Raw genomic sequence first — 22726 nt, forward strand, 5'->3', positions numbered from 1 at the left:
AGCATTCAAATGAGGTGGAACAAAGGGCAATGACTTCCATTTTCTTTCCCAAAACTTTAGGAGCGACCCATTCAAAAGGACTCCCGACCTTGCTCGAAATTAGATGGCCTTTCATCTAGCTGGAACATCCCTCCTTCCCCCTGAAAAAAGAACTAACACAGCCATACATTTGTAAGGCTAATAAACCCTAAAACACCGAGAATGAGATTTGAAATAACTAAAACCTACAAAAAAATTGCCTGGTGCCCTTTTGGTGGTAGAATGGGCCAGGATTATTCGATAACTTCAATGGCATTTGATTTACTTCAAAGACAAACGCAAAGCTAAAACTATTTTCAAATCCTAGAGAACGTTTCATGTGACCTTTAGCCAGTTTAATTGAAGTGTGTGACTACAAACCCCAGTCGAAAGGCCAAATTCACTTGGTGAGGATGTTTCAGAGTTTAAAGAGGACATTGCCAAACACATTTCATCGTTTAAAAGGCATGAAATGTGGGCTTAAACCCCGAGTGGGTTGATGTGATTGGCCAGATGGGTTCATCTTCAACATCTGTCTCGGGCTGATATCATGAATATCTCGTCTAAATTCGATTTGAATTCCTTCAGATCTGTTCAATAAAGATCTCGCACTAAACAGATAGGTCTGACAAAGATGTGGGATCTTGTTATTCCTGGTTTGACAACAACAAGATGGATGTGTTCAATAAGGCAAGTCTTTTTCGTGCGGTAAAAATTAAAACCAGATGTGAATCGAGACAATGGCAAAAACGCTTTGGTAGGGTAGTTTGAATGTAGGAAGGAATCAAATTCCATAAAGCACAGGCACAACGGTTCTTTGATTCTGCGGTTTCCTTGATTTAGACATAAGACCTTAAATGGTTTCCAAATTTTAGTTTATGTTGATTTGAAAAACATTGTCTGCTGTTCTTGGTAATTGCAACAGGAGTGAGGTGTGCGTATGCACTCACCCAGAATGGCACCAAATCTATGGAGACTAGGAAGGGGATTCGAACCAAAGCTCTCTCTCCTTTTGGATGTCCCCTGATTACCACTTTTCTACTCGTGTCGATCGTTTCCCGTCTGTTCTTTTCAATAATCGAGCCAATGGTCTGGATGACTCATCTGTTCAGTGAAGGAACCCTCTTCATGCACATAGAAAGCCCCTTTTCACCCACCCGATAGTCCCTCAATAACGAACCATTCTGCCAAGAAAAGTGCTTTGTTTACCATGCCAAGAATTGGGGGAAGGGGGAGGTTATGAAGAAAGATGAGATGAGAGAGGGTAATTGCCCCTGAAAGTGAGTGTTCGATAAAATTGGGGTGATTTTCCCAGCAAGAGATCGCTTCGGCGTTTTTTCCATTAATTCTGCCTCTACTCATTCACACAAGTAGGTACAAGAAAAAGGTGGAACAAAATTGTCGATAAACGTCCTCTTTTGTTGGAACGAAATCTCAAAGCGAAACAAAAATAGTGCCAGTTATTGTCGTACTCGTTCATTTATCGACAGTTTGGTCAAACGGTTTCATGGTTGGGTAGTCTCTTGTGTATGTATATTCTTATTCTTGATGCGTTGGTTTAGCCACACCTATAGGTAAGATAGATCGTAAAGGATACTTAGTTGGTTCCATCAATTCGGAATGAGCAGTAATCAATTCTATTTTCATTATAACCAACATAAAACAGAATTTGACATGCATTGTTGACTTGACGATACTGCATTGATAATATACTCAGGATCATTGTCATTCTTGAACCAGACACATTCCAATCTTTAGGTTAAACTATCCAAGGTTTTAATCTCTCTTTAGCTCCAGTATTTCATTTTCACGATTCCCTTGATCGGCATAAGATGCTTTTTGGCACTGAAAGTTCCCCAGAACATGATTGAACCTCTACCTTGCTTCTCTTTAGAATGGTAAATAACTTGTCCAGGATGACGATAAAAGGTCAGAACTGGATTTTGGAGATTTTGGCGAAGATTTTTTTCCTTAAAGACAAATGTATTAACACAAATAGGTCCTTTTCCTACCTATACTGTCATACACTTGGCATCATGAAACATCTAATGTTGAATTGAGTTGGAAAAAGCATAATGTTAAAGTATGGGATCAAGTTCATAAGAAAATGATGTACCTTTTAATACCTAAGCAAAATTATTCACAGGGCGAGTAAAAAGTTCTGCAACCCAAAAGGTATAGAATTGTTAGGGCTGGGAAGGTGTAATGCAATTATTTATTTCATGAGAAAATGAGGCTCAAGAACATTTGAAGAAAATAAAAACAGCTTTTTGACTCCCTCTGTTTTCTGATGACAGTTCTTGCATACTGAAGGGGATCTTTCTAAGGCAGCATGCAACGTCAGAAGTATGTTTTGTTCTTGGACAATTCTTGTTCATTGGGATTTCCAAGGACCTTTTGTCTCCTCGTTGCATTTTTTCCAAACAATGTTATTTGATATAATATTTGCATTTTTTTTATCTCTTCCCAAAACCAATTTCTAGTTGCATTAACTTAAAGCCATATCAAGCTTTCAAAAATAAATTGACCCTTCGACTTGGGTATTACAATTAGGTTTATATAAACCCAATTGTATCACAAGTAACCATGAAAGGTCCTTGCAATCCGATCAAGGATTGTCCAACCAGTATCAGTAGATCCAGACCAGTCCAAGTGGCATTTTCAACTTTTTGACGATGTTTATGGCAACGAAATGGTTGGTAGTGGCAGATCCAATGGTCTAGAGAACATTCTGTAACTTGACCGCTCCTGTGGGGCATAGTTATTGACGCTTTTATCTGAGAATTAACCTCTTTACCTAATATCCCATTCTTTGATTCTACCAAGCTCTTAATTTTCTTTTGTTTTCGATTTCATCAACTGTTTTACGTTCATTTAAGCTCATTTCATGAATGAACTGAATCATTAGCCAACGTTATGCAAACTTTTGACAAGAAAGAAAGCTGTTCCTTTTTAGACAGATATATTAATGACAGGACCAAGAGTCGCAATAAAGATTATTATTAATATTACTAATACAAAAAGAGCATTTACCGACTGGAGAGGAATCTCATTCCCAATAAGCGTAAATGATGAGTTGATGACTATAGCCACCTACTTCAAAATAACACACATATTTTTGTAACTTTATTCAAACTGCTCTAATATGAAGGCTGTGAATTTGGGAGGTTGCATTTCTTCCACCTCTGGGGATACGCGTTCATTATTAGGGGAACGTAATATATTCGTTCAAGGAAAATCTTTGGTCCAGCATGTTTCATGAACATGATTTAATTTGCTTTTAAAACCCACTAGATATGAAGCAATTTCCATTTGACTGCAAAGAAGTAGAAATAGGGCGTGTTACTTTTATTTGTCAGCCTCAAATGTTGGGGTTTGAACGAAAAAAAAGGCTTTGAAAATGTTTCATCAAATGTCGGTCTAGCCATTTTGCCCCGAAAATTTTTCGAGGGCGATGGCTTACAAGGTGAGGAGGAGGCGGAAAAGTTTTGGATTTGACAATTCGGAGGACAAATAAATAAAAAGACACAAGTTGCCCAGATACTCAAAGCTGGCAAAAGGTCGCAATTTCACAAAGAAAATTGATCCCCTTGAAGTGTTACACCCAAAATCCCGAGGCTCCGGCCAAAAAGCTCAGGTTTTAATTAGTAGATAAGCGGTAGGTACAATCAATTTTGCTCCATCTATGAAAGAGTATACATACGATAAAGTAAATGAGTAAGCAAGACATGTCCAAACTTTACTGACACCAAATATGCTGCCAATGCTGTTTTGAATCTTTCTATCGAACCCACAGCGGTGTCTACAACAATATTGAAGCAGGGCCCCGATTAAAATGGAAGGGAACCCTCATCCAAACCCAGAGAGAGCTTCTTGTCGGCCAAGTTTCCGATTCTTCTTGTCAAGCGGGTTATCGTTTTCGTGTCATCTGATGTCAAGGAGATCTTCGGCGCTCTCGCCCATTTTCATCCCGGATTCATGGAGTGTGGCATCCGATCCAGTCAGATCATCGCTCGGATTGAGCTGGGCAATGGACATGGATAGCTTCTCCAGGCGACCCATGAGCTTCTCCATATTCTCATTCGAGGTTCGGAGGCCATCATCGGACAAAGGGGTGAAGATGTCTTGTCGAGCTCCAAGCTCAAAATGCAATTTGGCCAGACTCTCTTGCTGATCGCGGATCTTTTCCATTTTCTCCATACTACACCCTTGGCCTATAAAGGGCATACATAGATATCACATCAATCCTCTTTGAGGCCCGACCCTCTTTTCGATAGCTTACCAAAAGCTCGGAGTTTGCCGGAATTGAAGTCTTCCAACAATCCCAGTAAGCTCTTCTCCATATGTTGGACTTCTGTAGCATCGGTGTGAAATGAGTGGGTGGGGCAAGGCCTTTGCACTATCGAGGGTCGTGAGAGTTTGCGACGGGTGGGACGACCATTGCCTACCAGGGTCAAGTCATGACGTCGAGAATCGGAGGCCAAACTTTCACCGGGACTGGAACGCCCTCCCATATCAGACAGGGCCCCATTCGTGGTCAAGTCGGATTGAGTTAATGGACCATTCTCCGGGATATCCGACATCTACCGGATCCACAATATAATATTATACCACTGAGGAATGGCTAACCTATCCCATTTTCAAGTCCCAATTGGACTGCTACATACCAAGGTGAGGCCGTCGGCCTTGAATTCGGACATGGGAATGTTCTGACTATTCCGCGGCGTGTCTAGATTGTTCCACGAACCCACCGGATTGGTCGGAGCGGGTGTGGGTGTGAGGGTGGAGGATGAGCCCGAGGAAGCATCCAAGACCGGCGTGGGCGACACGGGCAGGGTGTGACTGCCACTACCTCCACCGCCACCCAACGACCAGCCCGAATATTTCTTGAAGAAATTCACCGCTCCACCACCCGAACTGCCCGTGGTCGTGCCCGTGGTCGTGCCCGTGGTCGTGCCCGTGGTCGTGCCCGTGGGCATATTAGGGGTAGCAGTAATGGACACATGAGGCGAGCGTGGTGCCGTATCCGGCGGGTGGGTCGGACCCGAGCCTTCCTTTTCTGGAAGGAGGCCAGACATGGGGTTGGGCGGCTCGGTCACATGCACGGAGGGCACGGCAACCGGCGAGGTCATGGTGGACAAAAGGAATGGTAAGACCAGACCAATGACCAAACAGCTGATCTCGGAGGATTAGTCGGATTCGAGGGATTAGACCTTCATGGGAGTAAGCTTGATGACCGATCACGCCTCACAGATGGAGCCCTAACCTTGATCCGGGGGTGGTAAATGATTTGCCCTCGGTGTTAGTCAAATGATGGATGTAAGATTAAAGCTAGAGCATAAGTATTAAGAGAGTGTCGTCATCCATGAGTGTCATTGTCCAATCTCGCAACCTTCAAGAGCATGGAGTGAGAGCTCAGTTCATGCATTCACGCAATGATCTTTGCCGTTGACAAGCCAAAAACGATTTATGGGAGCCAAAGCCAAGGCTGAAACGAATAGAGGGCAATTACCCCGAATGGCATCTGGGGTGTGACCGTTATGGTTTTCTATGGGTGTGACAGACAACCTGTGAAGACCACGAACGCAAACAACCGCCGTGGTCACTCGGATGCGCCAAAGGCTGGGGGTAGGTATCTGGTTTGAAAAACACGATGGACTCTAAAACAATGTACGAAAACATCTCTTTTTAAAAAAGGTTCTAGTTTGTAAATCTCCAGTTATTTCATGGGGCTTACGGGTGATTTCCTTGTTGGAATTTGCATTTCATTTTGACTTGAACATTTACAACTTGTTCATGGCACAAATCTTTTCTTGACCTCGGCAGCGTAACAGATTTGCCAACAGAAGAAAGTAATTGCCAAATGGGCATCGTTTACCATAATCCAAACAGTACTTATGACACCAATCGTGATTTGCTCTATTCCCATTCCTTGGAGCTCTGAGCTTTCACACACAATGTAGCCTTAAAAATGGACTTCTAGAAATATGGACTGTGAACGAGCTTCCCGCCAAATCATTCTGCTCTTGGTCGTTGCGCCTCTGAGCCACTTTTCGAATCAAAGTAATAAGGTAAGGAATGTAGATCTCTTCAGTCAAAGGTAGGTCAATTTTATATCATTTACTTGTAAAATGGTTCGTTGCCAAGTTATGTTGTCCAAACCTTATTTGGCGGACCAAGAGCAGGTCGCAAATTCGACTTTTTTGTAGTGTTTACCACATAACTTTGGATATATCTTTCTATGTTCCCTAAACATAGTTTTGAACTCAAATTGGGCCAAGTTCGTCAATTCAACCAGATATTATGTGCTTATTTGAAAAAAAATTAAAGGTTTTAGGTAATCAAATGTTTTTGCTTCCGTTAGAAGTCCACAACTCTAGAAGTCCGTGCCTTAAATGATCAAAATAGGAATTGATATGGAAAACTTGGTGATCATGACGTTAAACACTGCAACCATTTTCCAGTTCAAAAAACCCTCAAATTTTGCACGAACGAGAGTTCGAGTACGAACTCTTGCAAGTCCATCCCAGCTTATTGGGACATGGAGGAAGACATGAAGGACAGGGAAGAGTTGTGCTGGGTGTGCCTTGACAAAAGTTATGTCTCAATAGTCCCTGCCTATGAATCATAGGTGAGACAATTTTTTGAAATACAATCCTGGCTTGCTTTTGATATGGTCTTTGTTGCCATTTCAGAGATTAGAGTTATTGCATTATGTACTGGAGATTCCATTGTCTAAAAGAGCGAGGTTCCTTGCCATCGAAATATGCATACGACAGAACAAGAACAAAAAAATATATCAGGAAGCATCTTTTATTACCGCCGCGTTAGTGAGAATAAACCATGTTTTTTGTTTTCCAATGCAGTTTTGTATTCCATGCATTGGTCTGGTTTGTTTTGCTTTGCTTTACGTAGATAAACAACGATGACCATGAGAAAGACGTCAATGTTTAAATGAATAAAAAACGCAAATTCCCACAGTAAAATAATTCACAAGCACCAGATTCCATTCGGGGTGACTTGTATGCAGTCGTTTCAGCCTTTTTGCATTTGCTCCCTTGATCGTTTTTGGCTGATAAATGGCTAAGTTCACTGTGTTCAGTTTTGGGTTACGAAATCTACCCTTGCCGTGGCCCTTGGAAGAACATGACCCAATCCACGGGCAGTAGTGCCATCCATTGGTTCCGCAAAGGTTTGCGACTTCACGACAATCCCGCGCTTTTGTCCGCCTTAGCCCAACCCGGGGAATTGCGACCCTTGTTCATTTTGGACCCTCATTTTGTGGCGCATGCCCATGTGGGTGTCAATCGTTGGCGATTCCTGCAACAATCGCTCCAGGATCTGGATGATCAACTCCGAGCCCGTGGCTCCCGATTGTTTGTGGCCCGGGGTCAACCCGAGACAATCCTGCCAGAGCTGTTTAAGGTACAACACCCCCTTGGGCCCCTTGGGCCCTTTGGAAAGAGTTCTCATTGGGTTGGATTCATTTTCTGTTATTTATGTATTGATAAGAACTCCTCTGGTTTGACCCTTGAAGCAATGGCGCGTCCAATGGTTGACCTTTGAGGTGGATACCGAGCCTTACGCGCTCAAACGCGATGCCCAAATTGAGGCTTTGGCTCAAGAGGCGGGTGTGGTGGTGGATAGCCGCATCTCCCACACGTTGTACAGCGTTCATCGGGTGATCCAGGTGATTGGAGGAGCACATTGTGGGGACAGGGGCAATGCCATCATCAGATCTGATTTGATTCCATGTATCATCTAGGCCAATCATGGAAAAGCACCCCTCACCTATGTGAGCTTCCAGAAAGTGGTGGCCAAATTGGGCGATCCACCCACAGCCGTGGCATGTCCGCCCACTTTTCCCACCCAGTCGCAATTGAGTAGTCCGGCAGATCTGAGCGATGTGCGTTACAACGTGCCTGAACTCGAGGAATTGGGCGTGAAAGCCGCCGAGCTCAGGACTTGTCGTTTTCCCGGGGGCGAGACTGAGGGTCGGCGACGACTCCAAGAATACCTCTCCGATAAGAGGGCGGGTTGGGTGCGAGCCTTCGAGAAACCGCAAACCCCTCCCAACTCGTTGGAGCCGTCCACCACTGTCCTGAGCCCGTACCTTAAATTTGGCTGCGTCTCGTCCCGCGAAATGTATTGGCGGTTGCAGGACATCCTGAAGAAGGGCAAACATTCGCAACCCCCGGTTTCGTTGGTGGGTCAGCTCCTTTGGCGGGAGTTTTACTATGTGGTGGCCGCGGACACGCCGCACTTTGACCGGATGAAGGGCAATCCATTGTGCAAGCAGATCCCCTGGGATGACAATCCGGAGTACTTGAAAGCTTGGTCCGAGGCCAGAACCGGGTATCCTTGGATCGACGCAGTCATGATACAATTGCGCGATGAGGGCTGGATCCATCATTTGGCTCGACACGCCGTGGCTTGCTTTCTCACCCGGGGCGATCTGTATCTCTCTTGGGAAGACGGTAAATTGACGGCTGGATTGCATTTCCCAGCTGCATTGGCCTCTCTCATGGGTAAGGTGTTGTTCTTGTAGGGCAGCGAGTGTTTGAGGAACTTCTGCTGGATGCAGATTGGGCTCTCAATGCGGGTAATTGGATGTGGTTGTCCGCATCCGCGTTCTTTCATCAGTATTTCCGCGTTTACAGTCCCGTGGCCTTCGGGAAGAAAACCGACCCCACGGGCGAATACATCCGAAAATATGTACCCAAGCTCAAAAAATATCCCAAAGAGTACATCTATGAGCCGTGGAAGGCCCCATTGTCCGTTCAAAAGGCCGCTGGCTGTATCATCGGAACGGATTATCCCAAGCCCATTGTGAACCACGATACCATCCACAAGGTGAATATTGGTCGTCACAAGGCCGCTTATAGCCAAGGCAAGGACTCGAACCAGGCATCGGGGACCACAAAGCCGGCGAAAAGACCAGAGACAGGGTCTAAAGGACAAACATCCATGACCAAGTTCATGAAGAAGAAATAAATTTGAATGGATCTGAGAATTGCGGCCTTCATGTCCTTGCCGGACTTGATGATCATGTTGGATTTTCCGAAAAAGGGCCAATGAATACGGTATAGGTTTTCAGAGAATATCTGAGAGAATCAGAGTAACCGGGGTATTTTTTAGCTTTCTATTAGCTAGTTGTATGTCTCAAGTAAACAGGCTATCTCTCTGATGTACCATCTTCTTTTATTGGATTTGGCAATTGATTTTCTAGATTTTACGATTGTTCTCTTCATGGTTTGGTGTGTCTAAAACGATGATAGTTTTAGTTATTCATGGTTTCAAAGTTATCTTGTATTTGTTGAGTGTGGCTCGAGTTACGATGCGATAGAGGGAGGGGGGGCGTGAGTGAGTTAGTATAAATAGGAAGGTAACGAATTGGATGAAGTGCATTTATGTCTGAAATGACTTACTGGGAAATTTCATACCACTAATTGTTGGGAATCCGTGTGAATGACATCGATGAATGGCAAAAAAAGGTCAGGATTCTTTCAGATATTAGAATGCTCAAGTCGAGCCTCAAGAGCATGTAGTATTTTATTAACCTCATGCTTTATCTTACTCATGACGGTCTTACTAAAAACGGATTTCCCGCCACAAATGGGGCGAAGAACTACGCCGAGATCAAGAGGAAAAAAAAGTGTTTATGTTTCAAGGAGTAGCCTAACCGCAGAGTAATATGGATTTATATATTCTATTTAGGCTCCTTTTATCCCAAATTGAGTGAGTCAAAAATATTTCAAAGTATCTGAAATCGTAGAAGGTAGAGTGTCGCCCCATGGCGCAATGTTGGGGCGCCACCAGGCCATCCTGTCTGGTCACGCGCTATTTTCCCGCCCAATATTTGGCCCGACCGAGACTCGTCCGATTCTCCCTGGCCAGAACACTGGTGCGGTCACGCCCTGGCGGTTTAGGAGTATCTGCATGCGCCTGTGCCTAGATGCGGATTGGACCCGTAAAGTGAAGTCCAACCTCGTCTTGGCCTATTACTTGGACTCCGTGCCGTGCTCGGCCATGATTTCAAATTTTGGACCCTGCCCTTGATCAGGCCCATCTAGTTTTCCCATGTGTTTTCACATTGCTAGTAGGCCAAAAAGTAACTCATTCTGGGCCAAAATATGACATGTCAATGGGCATATTGATTGGGCTGACTTAAAATGATTGTCTTCGTGCTTTGTTTAACGTCCATAGCAGTTTTATTTATCGTTTTCTCCCAACAACTGAAGGAAACTGGAAGCTGTGGGACTTATCCTTTCAGCCATACTCAACAATCATTCATGAATGAACACTGAATCTTTTCTGGTCAAGGCCATCTATGATAGTACCCCAGTCATGGCTATTCGCTTTTTAATTGCCTTGCATTTGCATATTCATAGTTTTAATCGCATTTCATATATAACATTTAGTCGCTTCTAAGTAACTGGCCGTGTCAGCCATCCCACTGGACGATTGGGAAAAAAAANGAAACTGGAAGCTGTGGGACTTATCCTTTCAGCCATACTCAACAATCATTCATGAATGAACACTGAATCTTTTCTGGTCAAGGCCATCTATGATAGTACCCCAGTCATGGCTATTCGCTTTTTAATTGCCTTGCATTTGCATATTCATAGTTTTAATCGCATTTCATATATAACATTTAGTCGCTTCTAAGTAACTGGCCGTGTCAGCCATCCCACTGGACGATTGGGAAAAAAAACTTACAACACTCCTCAATTTCATTCCATATGGCTGAGGCTCAAATTCACGTGGACGATTAACCCACGCTGGTCCCAGGCTCGATCCCCGAGTTCAGCGCAAGCACGGCCAAACAACGGCGGAACATCGAGTGAAGGGTGAAAGGCGTGGACCCCAGTTTCGTCTGATTGGGCTCGACCGGGGTTTGAACGCCCCGATTCATCGATCGCTCGCTCGTTCCGGAAAGAGATCCGCGCTCTGTGGGCTGGGGTGACTAATCGAGGCGCAAGATGAGTGCGGGTGATGCCACGGTCCAAGGCGGCGGCGGCGGCACGGCGGCCTTATTGCGGGCGCTCATGTCCACGGAGAACGCCATTCGATCCCAAGCTGAGGTAAAAAAAGGCTAACGGGATTCAAAGAGATTGAATTAGATTGATGACCAATAGGGTGGATCACGGGATTATCCCGTTGGCCATACCCGGGGGTGACTTACTTACCTGGCCATTGCCAGAAGTAGGATCTCGTTTTCCTTGTTTGGGCCCAATCGTATTTATTTGATATAAACGGGTTGGTGGACTGATGTTCTGATGTTGTGCATGATATCGATTGTTCCCCGGTAGCAAAACTATGAGACGTTGGCCATCGCGCAAAAGGTGACCATGCTGTTTTCGGCCTTGACCACGGAAGGTCAGTCCGTGGGTGAGGAAGGTCGTCAATTGGCCGCCGTCATGTTGCGCCGTCTCATCTCGACCGACTTTGAGGAGTTCTACCCGAAATTGGCGCCCGACCAACAAGCTCAATTCAAGCAAAATCTCCTGATGACCTTGCCCGAGGAGCCCAACAAGACCGTGCGCAAGAAGGTGGCCGACCTCGTGGCCGAAGTGGCCCGCAATCTCATGGACGACGACGGCAACAATCTATGGCCCGAGTTTCTCAAGTTCCTCTTCGATTTGGCCAGCTCGCCCAACCCCGAACTCAAAGAAGTAGCCCTCCATCTCTTCAGGTAAAACCCGCTCAATGAGCTGGTCCACCTGTGTGCTCGTATGCATGTCAATATCAATGGTTCACCCTTTTAGTACGGTGCCCACCGTGTTCGGCAACCAAGAGACCCAATATCTGGAAGTGATCAAGCAGATGTTGGCCACGAGCTTGAACGATCAAACCAGTTTTGACGTGCGATTCGCGGCGGTCAAAGCGGCCATCAATTACTTGCTGCTCCATGAGAAGGAGTCCACTTTGCAAAAGAACTACGGGGACCTCTTGCTCCCCATTCTTAACGTGAGCCAATAGAATGCATGTGATGCTCGGTGGAGTTTTTTCTTTTTAATGTTCAAGTTTTGTGTATGTCTGCCAGGTCACGATGGAATCGGTGGAGAAAGGTGACGATGAGTCCGCTCTGAAAGCGCTCATAGACTTGGCCGAATCTTGTCCCAAGTACCTTCGTCCGCAACTGGAGCAGCTCTTCGTGGCTTGCATCAAAATCTACGCTGACAAAGAGTCCATGGACTCGTGGCGTCATCTGGCCTTGGAAATCATCGTGACCTTGGCTGAAACCGCCCCAGCCATGGTCCGGAAGGTGGCTGGCGAGCATTTGGCCCACGCCATTCAAGCCACGCTTCACATGATGACCGAAGTGGAGGAGGAAGACGATTGGGCCACCAGTGACGAGTTGGCCGATGACGACAACGACAGCAATGCCGTGGTGGCCGAATCCGCCCTGGATCGTTTGTCCTGCGGTCTGGGCGGGAAGACCGTGTTCCCGCACATCTTGCAAAACACGCCTCAAATGTTATCGCAAGCCGACTGGAAATTCCGACACGCCGCCCTTATGGCCATATCCGCAGCCGGCGAGGGATGTCATAAGCAGATGGAATCGTTTTTGCCCCAAATTATGGAAGGGGTCATGAATTTCATAAACGATCCGGTAAGTCATGGACATGGAGCCAATTGGAATGGAACTTTTGGGCGATTGATTGATTCATTCATGTATTGTTAGCACCCGCGGGTTCGATTTGCGGCTTGTAACGCCATCGGGCAGATGTCCACGGACTTTGCTCCCGTGTTCGAAAAGAAGTTCCACGACAAGGTCATCCCGGGGTTACTTCATCTTATGGATGACCATGCCAATCCCCGTGTCCAAGCTCATGCGGGTAAGCTAGTGAAGTGGACTTTAGGATAAAGAGCAGCTAATACCGTGGGAGATTTGATTTTTGTAGGTGCTGCTTTGGTCAACTTCAGTGAAGATTGTCCCAAGGCCATTTTGGCTCCGTATTTGGAGGGGATCATCTGCAAATTGGAGAGCATCTTGAGTTCCAAGTTTAAAGAGCTGGTGGAGAAAGGCAATAAACTCGTGTTAGAGCAGATCGTGACCACCATCGCCTCGGTGGCAGACACGGCCGAGGAGAAATTTGTGGCTTATTACGACCGGTTCGTGCCCTGCTTGAAGTATATCATCCAGAATGCCAACACGCAGGAGCTCCGACTCCTCCGAGGGAAGACCATCGAGTGCATCTCGTTGATAGGATTGGCCGTGGGTGGAGAGAAGTTTATGTCTGACGCCGGCGAAGTCATGGAAATGTTGCTCAAAACGCAGAAAGGAGGCACTGAAGAGATGTCCGACGACGACCCACAAGTAAGTTGAATGGCAAACCACCACACGCGGCTCGACAATTAATTCTGAGTAACCAACCAACCAACCAACCAACCAACCAACCAACCAACCAACCAACCAACCAACCAACCCACCCCTTTTTATGGTTGGTTTGAAATTGCTATGTACTTGCGACCCCGTGATGTCTGCGTTTTACGATTGTAGATGTCGTACATGATCAGTGCTTGGGCCCGCATCTGCAAGATCATGGGCCCTCGTTTCGCACCCTATTTGCCTTTGGTCATGGGGCCCATCATGAAGACGGCCTCCTTGAAGCCTGAAGTGGCTCTGCTCGACAACGAAGAGCTCGGTGGAGTTGAGAATGAAACAGAGGATTGGCAATTCGTGAGTCTGGGCGAGCAGCAAAATTTTGGAATCAAAACAGCTGGTAAGATGGGCTGGGCTCACTCATTGGTAAGCAACTGTGTATTACTCACTTGGAAAAAAAAACTTGTTTTCATCCTTCAGGACTGGAGGATAAGGCCACGGCTTGCACTATGTTGGTGTGCTACGCTCGAGAGCTCAAGGAGCACTTTGTGGATTACGCCGAGCCCACGGTTAAACTGATGGTGCCTATGCTGAAGTTCTATTTCCATGACGGAGTTCGCTCTGCGGCCGCCGAATCCCTGCCCTGCTTATTGGAGTGCGCCAAGATTCGCGGACCCCAGTACGTCCAAGAGATGTGGTCTTACATTTGCCCAGAACTTTTAAAGGTGGGTTGGAAAGAAACAGTGTGATATGAGGAGTAGTTGATTTGAAGCTGGCAAGTCCAAGGGGGTTTTAATGTTTTTTTTTTTCAATTATTTTTAGGCCATTGACGCTGAACCTGAAACTGATGTGTTAGCCGAACATCTTCAAGCTCTGGCTCGTTGTGTCGAGCTCTTGGGTCTGGGTTGTCTCTCCGAGCAAGCCATGGGCGAGTTGATCAAGATCATGCTAAAGACCCTCCAGGAACACTACGAGCGTCAAGGAGAGCGCGAGAAGAAACGCAAGGACGAGGATTACGATGAAGGTGTGGAGGAACAGTTGGAGGAAGAGGATGACGACGACGTGTTTGTTTTGAGCAAACTCGGCGATCTACTTCACGCCCTCTTCTCAACCCATAAAGAATCCATGATCCCCGTGTTTGACCAGCTTCTGCCTTCCGTGGTTAAACTCCTGGTAGGTGACGGACTAAAGTGCAATTTTTATAGCCCACCAATTCCAATTCAAGAACCCCTTTTTTTACCCTTTGAAGGACAAATCTCATCCGTGGTCCGATCATCAATGGGGCTTGTGTATCTTCGATGACGTGATCGAGTTCCTGGGACCGGCGTCCACCAAATACAAAGACCACTTCATCCAGCCTCTGCTTCACTACTTAGGTGACAAGCAGGCCGAAGTTCGACAGGCTGCTGCCTACGGTTGCGGTGTGCTAGGACAATTTGGGGGTCCTGAATACGCCCAAATTTGTGCCACGGCTCTCCAACCCTTGATCCAACTGATCGAAGCCCCCAATAGCCGGGAGGTGGAGAACGTCAACCCGACAGAGAATGCCATATCTGCCGTGACCAAGATCCTTAAGTGGAACTCGTCCGTGATCAATGTGGATGAGATCCTACCCATCTGGTTCAACTGGTTGCCCGTCTACGAGGATGTAGACGAGTCTCCCTTTGTGTACGGCTACTTGTGCGACCTGGTCGAGATCAACCACCCGGTCGTGTTGGGCGCCAACAACGCTAATCTTCCCAAGGTGGTGTCGGTCGTGGCTGAGGCTTTCTGTTGTGACGCCCTACCTCCCAATCATGAAGTGAAGACCAGAATGATTAACATTGTCAAACAAGTCCAGGTAAGCTTTATCAAATACGTGACTCTTGATTTTTTTCCCCTTGTGCCTGGTCATAGTTTACTTCGTATTTCGAAGTCCTTTGGGGAGTACACAGGATACCTAAATGGGCTGTTTTTTCATTGAATACTTAAATGAATAATAATCGAGTTAGAAATAGTCATATGAAATATGATTGGCCATGAAAAGGCTAAGATGGCCTCAATGGATCCCGAAACCATCTTTTAATGTTTGAATATTATTGTTTTGGCGTTGCAAAAAACAAGTTATACCGAGAGATGTCTCCGCCGGAAGCATTCCATAGCTAAATGAGATATCGTAGTTGAGGGGGCCGCATCCTTCTAGCCTTTGTTAAGGACCCTACAAAATGAAAGAAGAACTCTATGATCCCGAAAACGATTTCATATTCAGTACGTAGAAGCCTAGGTTGACACGTGAATTCAAATACTTTTGCTTTTTATACACATGTGTTTTAAAAGAACTAAGGAATCCTTCTTTTCGATAATAGCATTAACCGAACGAATTTCCGGCTCTTTTTCTCACTCTCTCTGTCTAAAACCGTACATGAGTTCAAAGCAAATGAATAACCCTGCGGGTTTGTTCTTCTCTTTTCTTTACAGACAAATCAAGGACTCTTCCAGGCTTGTATTGGGAGCCTTCAGGACGCCCAGAAGCAGGCCTTGAGTGAAGCCATGTCCACGGCACAGAGCTAGTGTCTCAAGTCTCCAGCCACCAAGAACTCTAAGAACACGAAGAACGACCCGAAGAAGGGCGTGATGCTGATGATGCAGATGAAAATGATCTAGAATGGATGGATTGGAAAGACAGAAAGTAAAGACATTTAGGCTCTGCACACCTGTGATGCAATCAGAAAATGGACACATTGTACCCGCGCTTAGAACATAATAATACAACACTACATTTTCATGGCCCACTTTTTGCCTCGTGACTTCAGACTTCCGACTTCCGACTTCCGGCGGCGAACCAAAGAGGGCGTCCGTCGGACTCCCTCCCGAATTACCATCAACCGGCATCAATAGCCCTGATATTGATACTGATTGATGGTGATGCTGATGCCAAAGACGAGAGAGAGGCTCTCTGCCGTTTCGCTTGTTTCTCACGGATGATCGTCTCATATATGTATTTTGTACTGATTTCAATCGGTGTCCAACAGGACGTTTTTGTCTGTTCATATTGCTTCTACTCCAACCACTACTTCTGCTACTTCTACTATTATTATAGCTACTATATAAGCAACCAAAAGCCAACAAAAAAAACACAATCATGCCAGCAAGCCTCGTTTAAGAGAATGATGATACATTGATAACTAATAAATGCTCTATGCTTCTTTTCATCCAAGTCGTGGTTATAGGATTGTTTTCATTTTGGTAACAAGATTAGCTTTCCTGTTTGAACCGTCACCAGGACGAAAAACTATCCAAGGCAACAGATCCAAGCAAAGCTTGGCTTTCCACTCCAAACCCGAGTGTGAAAAGTGACCAGTGAGAAAGGGATATTTCTATTACTTGACCAACGGCAACCATGCCCAGCAAGAAATATGAAGTGTACGTCCAAAAGGGCCGTCCTTGGTACAAAATCATCTCGGGGATCCTCTTCTCCCATCTCGGTCTCTTCGTTCTGTGCATTCTCTATGGAGTCATTGGTGAATGGAGGGAGGGCTTTCATAGTTGGGAGTATTCAGATTGTTCTGAATTTCACATGTTTCGTTCTTAGGTGCCATGATCTTCATCGAGATTGAGCGACCCGCGGAAGTTTCCAGACATGAGCTCAAGATCAGTAAAACCAAGGAAGTGGTCACGGCGGTGAATTATCTGAAGAAAATCTTCTGGCAGTACGCCAATAATGAAAAGTACAATTTCTCGCGGACCGACTTCCGTGAACAGGTATATATATTTCGCTATGGTTTGGGTGGCAAACATTTGCTGATTTAGGGTAATCGAATTTTCTACGTATGTGGTTCCAGGTTCATGGAGATCTGACCACTCTCAAGAACTTTGTGATATCCTATGTGAATGATTATGGATATGATGGGACGGAAGAATGGAACTACGATTGGGTGTTTTCCAAGTCGCTTCTGTTCACAATCACCATTATGACTACCATTGGTAATTCTGAAACACACGTTGTGTGTGGATTTGATGTTGAGTTTGCGGTTTTCTTTTTCAATGCAGGCTATGGACATATTTCACCCAAGACCTTCGGAGGGAAGTTGTTTTGCATTGGTTATGCCTTGGTCGGAATTCCATTGCTCCTCGTATTCATGAAGGATATTGGCGATTTGATGGCCGATGGAGTTCGGTGGATGTACAGGTAACCAACCAATCACCTTAATGCGAACCAATATTCAATAGAAATTTTGATTTGATTATATTTTGACAACAAATACAATTCGCTTATGATTTCAGTCTTTTGGTCCTTCATGTCCCCCATGACCTAGCACTGAGAACAGGTGTGACATAATATGTCACAACCCCAAGTTTTAGTTTTCTTTGAAATCAAGTAATATATAATGTCAAACGCTATTGCAATCTTTGATTTCCATTTGCATTTTTGCTTGGCATTTTTGCTTGGAGAAGTGACGTTCATTCTTCGGCCCTTTTTCAATAGCCGTTTGTGTTGTCGATGGTGTCGAGTTCGACGTCGCGATGCCGAGCTCGCCCCAACCGCCGACAAGAAAAGCAAGAACATTATGAGTGACGAAGTGGGCAAAGAGACCTACATGCCCACCGACCTGGTCATCGTGCCCATTATGGTGAATCTGATCATCATCTTCGTGTTTCTGTTTGTGGGAGCGGTTATTTTTGCCGCTTGGGAAGGATGGGATATCGCCTCGTCCATCTACTTCTGCTTTGTGACCCTGACCACCATCGGATTTGGCGACATGGTGCCGGAAAACGCTTTCTTAGAAGCCACCAAGAGCGTGTACGGCATCTTCAAACTGGCCTTTACCGTGATCTATTGTATTTTTGGTAAGTATATCTGCAACAGCAGGCCAATTACGAGCTTCAATTCAATTCCCCTTGAATTGGCAGGAATCATGCTGATCTCTTTGGCTCTCAATTTGATGCAAGAGCAAGTCCTGGAGAAAGTCCGGTGGATCGCGAGTGAGATTGGCATGTCCAGCAATGGCAATGATAACGAGGAAGTGGTCAAGATCACCAAAGGGGAACGCCTCAAGCAAACCCCGGTTGATATGACTGGCAACGAGTTGGATTTCAACGAGAAGCGACACAAGATCGCGGAAATGGAGCAACAAGCCGACGGGTTGGCCTTGGGAATTGTGCCCGAAGAACCTTGAACTCTGTTCTTTGTTTAGTACAGTTGATGGCCTTTCACTGATGAGAAATAGACGGGATAGTATAATAGACCCCACCGTAACAATGGTTTTATTGTGAGACGTAACAAAGCCAAAGATAGGTAGGTGAGTGCACAGGAACCAAGAATATCACATGAAGTCGTCCAGTTCGTCGTAGTCCGCACCACCAGAGAACATATCCTAAAAGGTAAAAATTAAAAATTGGTCATCATAAGACAAATGTTATTGGGAAAATAATGTTATCAACAACAAAAATTGGTTACCAACAATATCGCGGATCTTATTGACACTCAAGACTACTATCCAAGTCTCTTGACTCAATAAAATGAAATATTGCATTGCAGTTAGCTAAACCGAATTGAAAAGGACTATTGTTTTAGTATTAATATCAGATCTATTCGGGTTTCAATGATTGAAAGATGCCATCCACAATTCTATCACTTTCGGCGTTCGCAAAAGTAACACACACGAACATGAGAGGGTTTCCTTTTTTTTTTTAACAAACGTGACTTGTTGGTGATCCCTTTACGATACAAACAAATATGGGAAATTGACTCATAATAAGAGCAAACCCGGCCAAACACTCTCGGCCATTCCATATTACCACCACAGGGTTTTCCTTACCTTGGCAGTGTCCATTCGTATCGTGCCCCCTTTTTTAGCATTGGGTTTCTTGGCCTTGGCTCGCTCGTCCTTGAGTTTGGCTGCGTGCAAGGCTTCCACGTTCATCTTGATCTTCTTGAGGGTGGTGGCGTTCAGGTCCAGACACATGTTTTTGATCAGGTTCTCGACAAAGTCGGGGAAGTGCGGTGATTCGGCGTACATACTGATCTTGTTCACCACCGCTTTGTCGAGTTGATCAAAATCGGCTTTTTCCACCGGCACCATCGCATCGATACTGCCCACTTTTAGTCCTAGCGAGGGAAATGACAGCGACGTTAATGGCGACTTGTATCAGGAGGTGGGACCGTGAATTGAGTGGCCCGGGACAAGGCGAAAAGTACAGGTTAACACGTTGGGTCGAACGTGAAGAAGGTTGAACTCATGATCCTGATGACTGGCCAGAAGAACTGACCCGGCACTATCGGGCTCGGGCCCAGATTGGTCAGCCCCTATCTAAGGTTGACCACCTAATTCGGCTGCTAGCCCAATTCACAAGAAACCATGATTATTTTTGAGATTGGAATCCCTCTCTCAATCGATCTCTCACCGCCAAAACGAAACGATCGATCAAACTACCGCTAGAACAGGTTGAGGTGTCAATCTGGAAGAAGGCCGAGGTCAGGCAGGACCTGGGCTGGACTCTATATTTCTGTTTTCAGCGTGGCCTTTAGCCCGGCGGGTGGAGATGGGGTGAAAGGGTGGGTTTTTCTCTGGGGTCCACCGGCCGCAGGCACGGCGGTTAGGGCTTACCCATCATTTCCTGAGCCAGCTGGAGATTGGAGGTCTCCTCCATTTTCTTGAGTCGCATCTTCTCGACCATTTTGGCCTCGGGCGTGTTCAATTGGCGTTTGGCCGCCTCCTCGGCCGCCCGGGCCGCCTGCTGAGCCGCTTTAGCCGCTTCTTTCTCGGCGATGATCTCGGCCAATTTCTTCTTCTTCTTGCGCTGCACAGCTTTGGGCCGATCCGGGTCTTCTTCGCCCGAATCCGAGTCCGAATCCGACTTGTCCCACGCGTCCTTGACGTCGTCGTCCTCGTCCTCACCCGCCCATTTGTCTAATTTGGCGATGGGGATCTTGGGCGCGTCCCCGCCCGCCGCACCCGTGCCCGGCGGAGGTTCAAAATCATCGGCATCTGCAACCCAAAATCACACTTAGACTGGACACTGGACCCTGCCTCAACCGGGTCATCAGGCCTGAGGATCCCAGGAATCCATCAGGATGGAGGGCGGCTTACCCCAAGCGTCGCTCATGCTGAGAGGCGCCTTCGGATCAAGGTGGGGAGGGACCAATCAATTCAATCCAACACGGCCAACAAGGAATGACAAGGCGCTCAGCGGCACTCACGTCCGGATGACTGGCCCAATGGACGACGATGGGTCACTCCTTGGATGATCGAGACGGATTCACGTTGTCCACGGCCCACATCGGCCACAGCGCTCCAACGGCTCAAACACTGACTGACTGACTCACTCACTCACTCAAGGACGCACACGAGGGACAAGGGCTGGCTGGCCACTCAGTCGACTCAGTGGGCTTGGTCTGGGCGGCAGGCAGAAGTCTCGGCCAACATGAAAACATTGGAGATAACCCCAACAACAGGGTGACCGGCTCGAGTCAACCCATTCCAACCCTCTGGGTCAGGGGCCGGTTCATTACATGAATGGATGGGAGAAATAACGGATGAGCCGAATATTGCCGACTGTGAGCCATGGATAAATGGTCCGGATCGTGTCAGCTGCGGTTAGCTCTCCGTCCCCGACTGGGCCTGACATTTAGAGGCCACGCCCAGCGGGCTAATTCACCCCCGGGAATGGCGATCTGACCATGGCACGGTCGGGGAAGGGGGGGGAAGGGCGGACTGAGTGACCATGATACGCCTGATTTTGGCTTGGCTTGTCTCTTGTCACCGCTCCACGGCTCAGCTAATCCGTCCAGCCCGATTTGGTCACTTTTGAACCTGCCATGAGTGGATCAGGGGGAAACGATAATGAGGGCCAGCCTCGGGACGTCCAGATCCATGCCCATCCATACCGACCGCCCCACCCGTTCGATTTTCAAGTGGCCATCCATCATCATTACCACTCAGTCCAACCGAACGGTGGGTGGGCTAAAATCTTCCTGGCGGGGTGGGTTGAAATTTTCGTTCGACCATCTGGCCCGCTGCCCTTCCTTTTCCGCTGGGAACTTTTCAGAGAAAGGTAAATAAAACGAATTGGGTCAGTATAAATCTGTGAATATCCCCCTTTCATTGGTGTCTTTTGGTGTAATCAGATCGCCTAGCCTGTTGCAAGATGCCGCGTGAGATCAAGGAGATCAAGGACTTCCTTCTCAAGGCCCGCAGGAAGGATGCCAAGTCCGTCAAGATCAAGAAGAACGCCGAGAACGTCAAATTCAAGGTAAAGACATATATATGATCTCCACCGGGTCTAGGTTGAAGGTCAGCCTCCGTACCCGATCGGTGGTGTAACGAGTGGGTCCCTGGTTCTCCTTTGGTCTAGGGCTGGTCTGACGCATTGGGTCTTGCATGGATCGTTCAGGCCCGGTCAGGTCAGTAGATGAGATCGACCCCAAGACCTCGTTGGCCGACCTTCAGGCGAAATTTACGCTTTGAATAGGTTATGCAATATCCTTGATGAACATTCACGTTCATTGCCTTTGACCCCCCCGATAACACCCACTCCAACCCTCCCCTCCCTAATGTGGCTCCCTATCCGATGGATTCCAGCTCGGCCCACGTTTTAGCCCATGGACGAGCTAGCCATAGCATTTTTAATTGACCATAGCTGCGATTGTTGGACGGAGTTTCATGTCAGTCTCCCGATTTGCCAGACCCGGCCTAACTTGCCACGACCGCTCACCCACTTCTGATAGTTAAAAAATTTTTGAAAGGAACCTACTCAGTCCATCTAAACCTGAAAATGAGGACGTGAGCAGGTTCCATGGAAACGATTAGTCGTCAATAACTGGGAATAATGGTCATGTCCATTCAAAGTTAAGTTAACTCCAATCGCTCCCCGTCTCTGATGAATCCAATTTTGGCATGGCCAAAACCCCCCGAGTAACCCTGGAATAAAACTTGCCTCATCGGCCTCGCTAGAAGTACAATCCCCGTCCATCCAGCCTGAAGTTCCATAACCCCATGCGTGAAATCCATGGGCTCAATATTTATTGGTTTGCACATCCCCAGGCTTCCTATCTCCCGATGCCGAAGTTTTAAATGAACTGGGCAATCTTAAATAAGGGACTGATGTGGTGACTGATCACCAACGACGGACCAGATCTCAACTTGACTCCGTATTTCCTCTCGGTTTAGGTTCGATGCTCGCGTTTCCTCTACACCTTAGTGATCACGGACAAGGAGAAGGCCGAGAAGCTGAAACAGTCCTTGCCCCCAGGCCTGCAAGTCAAGGAGCTCAAGTAGACGACCAACGATAACTCTGGGTTTCCTGTGTGATCGATTTCATCTCGCTGATGCCGCATCATTGTTATCAATTTCAAAACCATCTCGAAATGAGTCGAATAAAATCTCTGACTTGACTTCA

The 22726-nt window shown here is 46.6% G+C and overlaps 6 protein-coding genes across 8 annotated transcripts; 4 read left to right on the plus strand and 2 right to left on the minus strand.

The window, feature by feature from the left end:
- Positions 1-3345: 3345 nt before the first annotated feature.
- LOC131879196 (mucin-2-like) lies at positions 3346-5355 on the minus strand. The gene is made up of 3 exons (XM_059225441.1): positions 4686-5355; positions 4301-4601; positions 3346-4232 (listed from the first exon to the last, which is right to left on the minus strand). The coding sequence occupies exons 1-3, from the start codon at positions 5148-5150 to the stop codon at positions 3943-3945; spliced, it is 1056 nt and encodes a 351-aa protein (XP_059081424.1). The 5' UTR covers positions 5151-5355; the 3' UTR covers positions 3346-3942.
- A 959-nt stretch (positions 5356-6314) lies between these two features.
- Positions 6315-9031, plus strand: LOC131879195 (cryptochrome-2-like). 3 transcript variants are annotated; one of them, XM_059225439.1, is made up of 6 exons: positions 6316-6649; positions 6714-7443; positions 7556-7708; positions 7784-8495; positions 8567-8620; positions 8679-9031. In XM_059225439.1, the coding sequence occupies exons 2-6, from the start codon at positions 7165-7167 to the stop codon at positions 8849-8851; spliced, it is 1371 nt and encodes a 456-aa protein (XP_059081422.1). In that variant the 5' UTR covers positions 6316-6649; positions 6714-7164; the 3' UTR covers positions 8852-9031. The 3 variants fall into 3 exon arrangements, with proteins under 3 accessions (XP_059081423.1, XP_059081422.1, XP_059081421.1); XM_059225440.1 differs by lacking the exon at positions 8567-8620 and having other exon boundaries at positions 6315-6649; positions 7784-8546; XM_059225438.1 differs by having other exon boundaries at positions 6317-6649; positions 8567-9031.
- A 1736-nt stretch (positions 9032-10767) lies between these two features.
- LOC131879644 (importin-5-like) lies at positions 10768-15986 on the plus strand. The gene is made up of 11 exons (XM_059226007.1): positions 10768-11102; positions 11331-11713; positions 11787-11988; positions 12065-12634; positions 12707-12860; positions 12927-13342; positions 13526-13748; positions 13829-14073; positions 14171-14521; positions 14598-15188; positions 15806-15986. The coding sequence occupies exons 1-11, from the start codon at positions 11001-11003 to the stop codon at positions 15896-15898; spliced, it is 3330 nt and encodes a 1109-aa protein (XP_059081990.1). The 5' UTR covers positions 10768-11000; the 3' UTR covers positions 15899-15986.
- Positions 15987-16586: 600 nt separating this feature from the next.
- Positions 16587-18573, plus strand: LOC131879646 (potassium channel subfamily K member 18-like). The gene is made up of 6 exons (XM_059226009.1): positions 16587-16848; positions 16920-17089; positions 17170-17311; positions 17378-17516; positions 17814-18175; positions 18239-18573. The coding sequence occupies exons 1-6, from the start codon at positions 16728-16730 to the stop codon at positions 18502-18504; spliced, it is 1200 nt and encodes a 399-aa protein (XP_059081992.1). The 5' UTR covers positions 16587-16727; the 3' UTR covers positions 18505-18573.
- On the minus strand, positions 18562-20660 carry LOC131879649 (eukaryotic translation initiation factor 3 subunit J-like). The gene is made up of 4 exons (XM_059226011.1): positions 20419-20660; positions 19936-20316; positions 19147-19436; positions 18562-18702 (listed from the first exon to the last, which is right to left on the minus strand). The coding sequence occupies exons 1-4, from the start codon at positions 20432-20434 to the stop codon at positions 18652-18654; spliced, it is 738 nt and encodes a 245-aa protein (XP_059081994.1). The 5' UTR covers positions 20435-20660; the 3' UTR covers positions 18562-18651.
- A 496-nt stretch (positions 20661-21156) lies between these two features.
- LOC131879650 (uncharacterized) lies at positions 21157-22726 on the plus strand. The gene is made up of 3 exons (XM_059226012.1): positions 21157-21382; positions 21456-21580; positions 22498-22726. The coding sequence occupies exons 1-3, from the start codon at positions 21172-21174 to the stop codon at positions 22603-22605; spliced, it is 444 nt and encodes a 147-aa protein (XP_059081995.1). The 5' UTR covers positions 21157-21171; the 3' UTR covers positions 22606-22726.

This window comes from Tigriopus californicus, chromosome 4, assembly GCF_007210705.1.
Source record: "Tigriopus californicus strain San Diego chromosome 4, Tcal_SD_v2.1, whole genome shotgun sequence".
In the NCBI taxonomy this organism is placed as follows: Eukaryota; Metazoa; Arthropoda; class Copepoda; order Harpacticoida; family Harpacticidae; genus Tigriopus; species Tigriopus californicus.